At 34.2% G+C, this 11,115-nt stretch overlaps 2 protein-coding genes across 3 annotated transcripts; one reads left to right on the forward strand and one right to left on the reverse strand.

Annotated features, from left to right (window-relative positions):
• The first annotated feature begins 204 nt into the window (after window positions 1-204).
• Window positions 205-5,301, forward strand: LOC144558502 (uncharacterized). Of its 2 annotated transcripts, none has more exons than XM_078307338.1 (8): window positions 205-432; window positions 1,437-2,260; window positions 2,690-2,966; window positions 3,106-3,315; window positions 3,731-3,904; window positions 4,116-4,316; window positions 4,558-4,671; window positions 4,770-5,301. In XM_078307338.1, the coding sequence occupies exons 2-8, from the start codon at window positions 1,458-1,460 to the stop codon at window positions 5,061-5,063; spliced, it is 2,073 nt and encodes a 690-aa protein (XP_078163464.1). In that variant the 5' UTR covers window positions 205-432; window positions 1,437-1,457; the 3' UTR covers window positions 5,064-5,301. The 2 variants fall into 2 exon arrangements, with proteins under 2 accessions (XP_078163464.1, XP_078163465.1); XM_078307339.1 differs by lacking the exon at window positions 205-432 and adding an exon at window positions 1,044-1,146.
• Window positions 5,302-5,619: 318 nt separating this feature from the next.
• Window positions 5,620-7,028, reverse strand: LOC144558503 (large ribosomal subunit protein eL31-like). The gene is made up of 2 exons (XM_078307341.1): window positions 6,834-7,028; window positions 5,620-6,078 (listed from the first exon to the last, which is right to left on the reverse strand). Exons 1-2 carry the CDS (start codon window positions 6,920-6,922, stop codon window positions 5,799-5,801), a joined length of 369 nt encoding a protein of 122 aa, XP_078163467.1. The 5' UTR covers window positions 6,923-7,028; the 3' UTR covers window positions 5,620-5,798.
• Window positions 7,029-11,115: the final 4,087 nt, after the last annotated feature.

Here is an 11,115-nt window from a genome sequence, read left to right on the forward strand (position 1 = left end):
TCATTTAATTAGTCAAAGTCTTAATTATTCACTGTTGTATCTATCCAAGTGCCAGTCAGGCGCGACATAGCTTTCATGTGCTATCATTACTCTCGTATTCCATCATTAAAAATTCAAATTAAGACAACATAAGCAAAAAAAATTAGCATGTACCACCACGCTCTTTCTCTTGTCAGTGTCGCTGTCGCATTCTCCTTCTGACCTTACGACCAGAGCTTCTCACCAGCACGAGAGAGAGAGATGGGAAATATAGAAATACTAATATACTAAGCTTCTTTCTTTTCTGAGATCCATTTCTGGTAAAATTAGTTGCATTCAACTTCGCTTAGAAGCTTCGTCAGTGAATGCTACATATTATTTGTTCCGAGAGAGAGAAGAGGGACAGAGAGCTTGAGGAAGATAGAGATAAGGGAAGGGGAGAAAACTTCCAAGGTAATTCTTACACAAATAATGAAATCATCATATATAACGCTTCTTATATGATTTGGTTTAAGGGTTGATTATACGGGACTTCCAACTTGTGTATTGCTGTTTCAAAGCTGCATCTGTAAGATTCTAAGATTCGTCTATTGATTGGATTGGATTGTGTTTATGAGATTTGTCTATTGTTTGGATGTGATTGTGTTTATGGTGTTTGCCATTACTGTTTCATTCTCTCTTTCTTGCTTTCTGTGAAAACAACTTTTGTTTTCCAGTACAGTTTTGACCTCAATGCTGTTTTCTACTATTCAATTTGAATAAAGAGCGTATCTTTAAGTTGGTAAATAAATACTTCACGTCACCTTTTTCACGGAGGATTTTCATTTGACTAAGAACAGGAAAAAGTAAAGTTAGATTAACTTTTTTTTATATATATATATTTTTCTATAAATATGCGATTAGACCTTTTAACTAAGCTAATTAGACTTTGATTATTTGATCTTTGTGGTTGTTACTATGTCAAATATCATTGACGTTACCCCCTTCTATTCCTTTCCTGAAAAATTCTAATTTATTCTTAAGGCACTAATTAACATTAAAATCCATGTCAAGTTGGATTGTTGGATTGTCTTAATCAATAATTTTATTGTTGTGTTTATTTAAATAACAATTGGGTTGGCACTTCTCATTCCATGTGACGGTGCTTATTTAGTGGACACTCTGTTGGTTAGTTATTTATTTCTGTATTTTTTTTTTCTCTATCTAGCATCTCTCAGATTGTAATAATTTATTTTCATATTTATTTACATAATCGTATGCTTTTATAACCATTTGATATAGTACGTTAAGAAAGAATTCCAATTTCCATTCTTTTTTGTCAGAAGTCAACTGGATATTAAATGGCCATTACAATTTCCATTTGAACTTCCACGAGTAGTATTATAGAATAATGTTTTTGATGTTTAAGCGAAGTTTGAATCTTATACACAGTTCTTAACATCTAATTTTGTTCTTAGTTTAATTCAAGATCTTCTGATATGGGTGCGAAAGATAATGGCAATGAAATAGAAGATTATTCTGCCGAACAAGGGAAGGAAGCCGAATTGGATATTGAACCTGCAAGAGACTCATTCTCTTCTCAGCATGAAACCCATCTGATCGAAGAAAACAACAAGGCAAAACGGGTTACGCGAGTTCCCAAGAAAATTACGAAGAAAGAAACAATCGATTCTAATCGTAGCAGTCGAATATCAAGACTCAGCACCCCAAAGCTTCAATATAACAAAACGTCTAGCAATAACAATAAAAGTACACCAAAAAATTCACCAAAGCAATTGAATGTTTCTAATAACAATCATGTTACAAGGAACTCAAATGGCAAAAAAACAGAAACAGAAACAAAGGAAGTGTTAGACGAAGCAGTTCAATTTGTAACAATGGATGAGGGAAAGGAGGTAGTAGATGTGCTAGATGAGGCACCAAATTGTGACCAGAGTAACAGCACAGATACAGAGACACCTGACAGAGAAGAAGAGCCCTTAGTTGCTCCCGAAGAAAAGATTAATGACATTATCTACCGAAAGATGGAGGAGTTGGAGGTGAAAGTGGAGAAGTTTGAAGACGAGTTGCGGGAAGTGGCAGCAATTGAGTTTTCAATTTATTCAGTTGTAGCAGAGCATGCTAGCTCAGGTTATGAAGTGCATACCCCAGCAAGGAGATTGTCAAAGGTTTTTATTCATGCATTTGAGAACTTTCCACAAGATAAGAAGGCTAACATGGCTAGAAGCATTGTATCAGGTCTTGTGAATGTTGCAAAATCATGTGGCAATGATATATCAAGGTACCTCTTTTACTTTTTGCATTACAACTTTTGATATTGGTTGGTGTGTTATTTATTTCGTATGTTATGTATAAAATTGCATTTGGTTATTTTTCTTAACATTATTAATTAGTGTAGTTTAATTTATGCAATTGAGAAGTTAGTATAATTTGTCATTGTAAGTTAGATAGAATTAGCACAACTTATACATGACCTGAAAATTAACTGATATTTCTCAAAAAAAAAAGGGTTCTATTTGTCTAAAGGATTTTCTTTTGATTATTAGGATTTATCTAAATTTGTCAATATTTTTCATATGCAATACCATGAAGTACTTGGACCTCTGTCCTCTTTAGTTGAAGCAAAATAGCCTCTTTGTTCACTGGTCATGTCCTGGAGATAAGTTTTGCTTTCTGAAGTTTCTCAGTCTATTCATTTTTCTAATTGAAGGTTGACCTTCTGGCTCTCAAACACTATCGTCCTAAGAGAAATTATCACCCAAAATTTGGCAAAATCATCACAAAGAAGTCGGGTCATTAAGGAGATAGCAGCAGATGCAAAAGTGCCTTCATTTCAATGGAGAAATGGTTCAATCAGCAGGCCAGACAGAACGAGAACTAGCATACAGCCAACCTATGTCTGGCATGAGACAAGTACAATTATGACTGCATTGAAGAAAATTGAGTCGTGGATCTTTAATCGAATTGTCGAATCTGTCTGGTGGCAGGTAATTTTGCTGCAAACAAACTAAATCACCTATATGAATAACAAATTTTGCGTAAACTAAACATGTTAAACTTCTACAAATTTTGCGTAACCTATATATTGTTCATTATTATGAAGGATTTAATGAGTTTTATGTCCAGGCATTGACTCCGTATATGCAATCACCCATTCAAAATACACATCTGCCAATTTCATTGGTGAGATTGTTGGAGCAATATTCCGGAGACAGAAAGCAAGGAAACATTTCAGTTAATCTATGGACAATGGCATTTCATGATGCCTTTACCAAGCTCTGCCCTCTCCGTGCTGGGGGAAGCAAGTGTGGATGCTTACCAGCACTCACAAAGCTGGTACATTTCTTTTGCAATATAAAAATTTAATCATGCTATTCATTGATATAATCCTGGGTCAGACCTTTATAAAGAATTCTGCAAATGCTCCATGTACAAAGTTTTAAATGCCTACATTCCATGATTTACAAATTGACAGTAAATTCTGGTACATACCTGATCTAGATACCAGAATACCTGCTGAAAAGGGAAAAATATCAAGCAATCCAAATTAAGTCGCCGTAAATACCTACCTTGTCTGTATTAGCCAAATTAGGCCAATTATGCAATACCAAAAGGACATTTTGCAGCTGACACCTGCATTACTGGAAGATGCATGTCAGTACAAGACCTGACTAACATGTCAGATTACTTTGCAAGTTTTTAGTTCCTAACTAAAATTCTCTTCTGACAAATTTTTTTTTTCTCTTTTTAGGTCATGGAACACTGCATAGCACGATTGGATGTTGCAATGTTCAATGCAATTTTGCGTGAACCAGCTAGCGATATACCAACAGATCCAATATCTGATCCAATTGCTGAACCAAAAGTTCTTCCAATTTCTCCAAGAGATCTGAGCTTCGGGACTGGTGCACAACTGAGGAATGCTGTATGTGTTTCCAATTTCATTTTTGAAAATATTTAATTCATTGATAAGTTGTTATGCAGTTCAATTACAGATGTTGATTTAAATGTTAAATATATTAACTAATTAATCAATTTCAACCTATTCAAGCAATTTAACTTTGATCAACTGACCAAAGTAGCTTTGGTTATCACCTCCTACATTTGAACTGAGAATTTTTTAACTTTCCCTCTAGATTGGAAATTGGTCAATCTTACTAACCGAGAAGTTCGGCATGGATGCGGAAGAGTCCAGAAAAGGTGTTCAAGATGGATTAGAGGATGATGATGACAGGAACAACACTAATGAGATAATGTGGTTTGGTCTGCTTCGTGAGCTGAGTGAACTACTGATGCTTCCCAAAGATATGCTTCTCGAGACACCTATTCGTCAAGAGGTTATAAAATGTTTTGATTTGAGTTTCTTTCCTTAGGTGTTACCATAAGGTTCAATTACTTCTTTCCAGAATATAATTGCTCAGATTTAGGGACACTAAATAGCCGAAGTTTTACAAATTAGGAACTGTGTATAAGTGCAAAAAATTTCTGCATTATTGATTTCTAAAGAAAAGACACTTCATTCCCAATATGTAGGCAACAATTACATTGCCAAGGCTTATAATTAATTAATGCTTACAGGTTTGCCCTTCATTCGGTCTACCACTTATAACAAGAATACTTGGCAATTTCACACCTGACGAGTTATGTCCTGATCCCGTTCCCAGCTTTGTTCTAGATGAGCTGAACTCTGAGGTACTCCTCTCTCTCTTTCCCCACACATACTTACATGGATATTGACATAGAGTCATTAGCAGCCTCAAATACATCATTTTTCTTTTTCATATACGTAGAGTTTACTTGATGAAGAATCAGACAAGGAAAAGGTGATCAGCATCCCATGTGCTGCCCCTGCAATGGCATACAATTTTTCTACACCAGCCAACGTGACAGTCAAGCTGGCTATTGCAGAAGAGGCAACCTCCAAGCTTGACAAAAAGGTTTTGAGTGTTCAAAGGAGAGGCTACACGAGCCAAGATGATTTGAGAGAACTTGATTTACCCCTCTTGTCCTTGGATGATAAAAGTGTCACCGAGATGTCACAAACAAATGAAAGATACAAACTCCAGGAAATATGGTACGAGTGAGACCTCTGTTTTGGGTCCCTCGTAAAGCATTCTTAGCGTGCTTCTATAGAAAATAGAGATATTAAGAGATAAATAGTTGCATGAGATGGCTATCGCATCTTTGGGAAATGAATACCCATATATTTTGTAAAATTTTCTCCAAAACGATCTGTTTAGAGATTGGCTCAGTCAATAGAGAATACTAATTTGTATATTTTCCTGTGGGATGTAGCCGAGATTCCTCATGTATCAGATTGAACTCAAATGCCATAAGAAAACCTGTTATAACATTACAGTATAATAACCTGGCTTCTTATGTCGCATTATCCCATTGCAGAGCAGTACTTTAATAAACACCCAATCATGTTTATCAGCTCTTTTTCATGTGAAAGTGAAAAAAGGATGCGAACGTGCTAGAGAGAGAGAACTTCCTAGACAGTATCTTCAATCATCTAACGACAAGATATCAACCAAAGCTGTCAACCCAAATTCAATACCTAGTCCTCTCGCTACACACACTACACTGAAGTTGTCAACCCAAATTCAATTGGGGCCAGCATTTAACAGATCAATGATATAGACCAAAACTGCATAACTGATCAAGAATACTTTGATTCATAGGGTTTCCAGAAAGCCTTACTACAATCTCTGCAAAACACTATAAAAGACTCAGGAAAGAAACAGATAATATTACTTTGGTTAACACAAAAAACACTAGAAAACTCCAGCACAAAACTAAATTCAAAACCACCCAAACTAATCAGCTTCATCAACCACCAAGGTTCCCAATCCCTTCAATCCCTCAGCCGGGACCTCAGCAACAGTGACCAGAGAGTAAAGCTCCTCCTTAGCATCCTCTTCATCATTCCTCTTGCGAGAGATGCGCACACGTACACGCCTAGGGACACTACGGATGCCACTGCTCCAGATTTGCTTGTTCAGCTTCACGTCAACTCTCACGTCATTGGTCCCCATAGCCTTCTGAGCAAACTTCCTGATCTCCTTAATGGCATTTGGCGCCTTCTTCTTGAAGGTGCTGGTTTATAGACAACAATTATGAACTAATATTAAAACAACCTCACATGACAACTATGGTTTATAGCAAGATTCTATGAAATTATGGTTACTTGTTGTAGGATGAAAAAAATAATAAGAGGGTGTGGACCTGACAACACCAATAATTTATATTTCTGTGTTCAAAATAAATTTGGGTCCAAAGCCCTCACAATCAGTCTAAAAATTCATTCAAATATTAATGTTAATGTGCAATAAAATAAACTCCAAGGCAGAATCATCAGTTATGTAGACGAACTTTTCCACAAAACTTACAAGCAGTAAAAGTAATGCTTGTCTTGATAATATAGAACCTCTAGTACTCTTAACTATGTTAATTAATCTAATTTGCAGGCTGCAAGTGCAAAATTCCATCTGATAGTACAGAAGCACAAAGGTTCATATGAGAACAAAAGATATTTTTACTATTTCCCTAAATAATTAAATAATCAAATGGAACACCAGATAAACTTTTATCAGGTCATTGATCATGTCAGAGCAGTACTGAGCGTAATAAGAGATCAGCTCGTTGGAAAGCAAGTAGAACTAGCTTCTTAAAAGAAGATAAAGAATCTAGCTACGGATCAATGTCATTGGTCTATATCAAAAGCTACAAAATCAGCTCATAGAGCTAGCTCTAGCAAAAATCAACTCAACACACTGGTCTTAAGCCTAAGTTACATTTAATTCAAGTAAATTAAGAAAAGAAGAGGAGAGAATGGAGAAGAAGAGACGAACCAGCCATGGAGCCGCTTGTGTAGGTTGATCGTGTACTCCCTGGTCACGACATCGTTCTTTCTCGCTCCTTTGCTCCCCTTGTCAGCCATTTGCGCAGCCGCCGCCTTCACCAACCTTCTCTTCTTATCAAGCTCTCTTATTAGAGCTAAACCCTAGACCGATATAGGAGATGCGGCTGACCCCCTTCGAGGCCCATTTATTTGTTTTTTTTCAACATGGCCCGTTTATAAGTTAATTATATTTTTGAGTTATTAGTCCGGGCCGGACGGCATCGGACTATCGTGCAAGTTTCAGTGGCCCGGTTATCTCAAAATTTTATGGGCTACTTTTAGTTATGTTTTAATTAAATAATGGGAGTCGACAAATATTTATTTTTGCAAAATTTTGAAAGTTTAAAGGAAATATAGAACTCGATATTTGGCATCATTTACCATGAGGGATAAATTTACAAATTATATTCTAAGAAATAAATTGATACTAAAGCAAAAAAACGATGCAGTTGGAGCTGCATCATTGCACAAGTAAAAAACGTTATATTTTCTCTATATATAGTTTTATTTTGTGGAAGAGGAGACGGATACCATTATTCCTTGCTGGAACTTTTGGTACTTGATTTACAGATCTAGGATTCATTTTTATTCTTAGCTATGCTTATGTATTAAATAATAAACATCGCCTAGACAATTTTCATTATAGAGTATAGACTGTCTATCAGGTTCTCTGTTACGGTTTCACATGCGAAATGAATATGTAATCGATGCTTATGCTTTGCTGTCAATCAAGAGTACGATTCTTGGTGGTATTAATTTAACTTCGACGTCATTTGTTATATATTTGTTTATCGATATTATAAATGCTGATGGACCTTTATTATGCTAGTTTTTGATAGCAACCGACATCTAATTTTTCCAAGGGGAGTGCTATTTTGAGAGCATCAATTCTACTTTTGAGTGTTGAGAGAATTTTTTTACTTTTAATACAATTTTGCCCCTTATTAAGTACTTTCTTATTATGGTTCAAATTAATGCCTACGTAGGGTATGAAGCTATTTTTTGTTCAAATAATTCATGTTATTAATTCTTACCTAATAGAGTGGAATAAGAAACAACATTATACATGTACAAATCGATATTGATTCAAATTTAGAACAACCCCAAAAAACTTTCTAAGTAATTAATTGATGAGGTGATTCATTGAGATTAGTCAAAAAAAATTGTAAACAAATTCTTCTCTATTTGATCCAAGGCAAATTATTTGAATAAAAAAAATATGGTCGAATTTGATTAGTTCCAATATGTACAATTAAAATAATGAAAAAAATATATAACATGTTACATTTTGGAAACTTTTTAATTGAAGAGTCATTGACTAATCTTTAAAAGTTCATAATCATTATATAATTCTCTAAGTATTCTATTTGTTAATTACAATAGATAATTTTATTTTGTGGATATAATTTATTGTACATGTGCAAATGGATTCGATGCGGATTGGATAGTGATAAAAATTATATTTCCACATGTTTTTATTTTTCAGATACAGATTGGATACTAAATAGATACAAATACAAATTGAATATTAAACAAACATGAATACATATCGGATATTAAACGGACAAAATAATATTTTCTTCAATGTTAAACTTGTTATCTTATTATAAGATATGACAAAATAGCCAACATAAGTAAAATTTTAATCAATAGATACTTACAAAAATAAATATTTTTCTCTAACATGTACGATTCTAAAACAAAAGGATAAAAAATACACATCATCATTTGTATCCGTAATGAATATGCACAAATAGATATTTGAAAATTTAAAATAAAAATATAGATATAGATAATTATTATCAGTATTTGCTTCTGAAACCAAAACCGTATTCATATATGTATCTTCATAACTCATATCTACACCTGTATCTGTATCTTATATACAAATTATACTTATAGTTTGCAAAAAAAAAAAAATTATACTTATCCAAATATCTGAATCCACAAAAGTTCGAATACATATCTAGATACAGACGGATATTAACCAATTTGTCTGCAATTTTGCACCCCTAATTTATTGTATTTTAATGCTAATATTAATCTTGAAGATAAACTTAATTAGTTTATAATATAATCACGGTCATGTGGGTAAAATAAAAATAATTACATTACTTATGAATTCCATAAATATACAAGACTGTCATGTGTATTGTGAAGCCTATATTTCCTTTATTAATAGTTACTTAATTTAAAATAAAGATTGAAAGAAGAATTTATTAAGAGAAAATTTGGTCTAACTGCGAAAAAAAACCTCTCAGCTCTCAATAATAGAATTTTTGCGCTTAGAATAGCGCTCCCCCTTTTCCAAGGAGATGACAGGATGGTAGCTTCGAATTTTCCTTAAATTTATGGAGCAGCGCAAAACATTGACGTTACTTTCATTAAAAACAACAATATCAAGTTATCTAGCTATAATAAATAACAAACAAGTAAGTCTGCTACTAAATTGCAACATGCACATAAAACCATAACGTTACAGAATATTATATTATCTCAGCTAGATAACAACTCCAATTTATAATCTTGTTTTGTCTTTTGTAGGACGACATTAATAAATAACGTATTTTTCTAGTGATGAAGCTACTAACTCATCCAAACAATACAAAACAAAGGGTGATGAATATGGTGTGAACAAATGTTTTGGAATGTTTTTGAACAGTTATGGTTGTGAACAAATGTTTTTGAATGTTGCTGTTTCTCGAGAACAAATGTTGTTGTTTGTGAGTAGTAACAGTTTATGGTTGTGAATAGTTAATCTGGTTGTTGAACAATGTGGTTGTCAATAGTCAATTGCTAACGGGTTACCCGTGACCCGTTCCGGGTTACCCGTTACGGGTAACGGGTAGGACGGGTAAAGGGGTAGGTCGGGTACGGGTAAAACCCGTAACGGGTAGACGGGTAATTGGGCCAAAACCTATATCCGGTCCGTTTATTACCCGTACCCGTTGCGGGTTGACGGGTACGGGTCCGGGTATCCGGGTACGGGTCCGGTCCGCCTGTTTTTTTTTTTTTTTTCTGTTTTTTTCAAAAAAATTCAATTTTTTTTGAAGTGAAACGGGTCGGGTACGGGTAACGGGTACGGGTATGCGGGTAGATGGGTACGGGTAACGGGTACGGGTATGCGGGTAGATGGGTACGGGTAGGCGGGTACGGGTTGGCGGGTAGACGGGTACGGGTACAACGGGTTATTTTTTAAATCATGTTATCCGGTCCGTTTATTACCCGTACCCGTCTACCCGTTTGTACTCGGGCAACGGGTACGGGTACCACGGGTAACGGGTACGGGCCGGACAAAACGGGTTCTACCCGTTCCGGGTTTAGCAAATGTCTAGTTGTCAATGGTTTATATAGTGATGTTTTATAATTTGCATATGATAGCTTTACTGTTTACATCTTTTTGCAGTGTTTCCACGTCTATTTTACTGGTTACATATTCTAATTTTGCAGTATTGAATTTTGCGGTGCACATATGTATATTTTACTGTTTACATCTTCTAAATTTGTAGTATTAAAATTTGCAGCGCATATATAAATATTAAAAATTGAAGAAAAATTATGAAATAAAAAAAATTTAATTTAAAAAAAAATCAGTTTTGATCCAATTTTTTTTTTTATAATAATTTTCATGATTATTTTGAAAAAAATGCAAGTTGTAGAAGTTGTCTGGTTTTGAAATGTTGTAGAAGTTTTTGAAAACTGTAATTAACCGTTAGAAAGAAAAGTACAACTAGTTTGCCAAGTGGTCCAGCAAGAAGTACAATTAGTTTGTCAAGTTATGCAAATTGCAAACTGTTAATGACAGTTTCTAGTTGTTTGAAAATTTTAATTACGTTTTCTATAAGATTTGTTACATAAGTTTACAAGATTGAATATGGAATTTTATAGAATTCGCACAAGTTAAATGATAGTTTTTCTATGAACAAACTGTGGACAACTAATTGTGGATAATAAGACGCTTCCTAATTTAATAACAAAGCGAGGCACAAGTGAATCTAAAATGTCAACTACAAAACTCTTAAATATTTATATGTTGACTTATTAAAATAAATAGTACATTAAATGTTATACACAACAATAATTAAATACTAATTTGAATGACATTTATTTTTATTCTTAATCTGATATGTTAACAAAATTGTCATCTCTACATCCTTATTGATGTTATATGTTTTTTGACATTGCTCTTTGGAGTCGCAACTTCAAAAGCTCATAAATAAAGATGTCGGTCT

This window comes from Carex rostrata, chromosome 8, assembly GCF_964058835.1.
Source record: "Carex rostrata chromosome 8, lpCarRost1.2, whole genome shotgun sequence".
In the NCBI taxonomy this organism is placed as follows: domain Eukaryota; kingdom Viridiplantae; phylum Streptophyta; class Magnoliopsida; order Poales; family Cyperaceae; genus Carex; species Carex rostrata.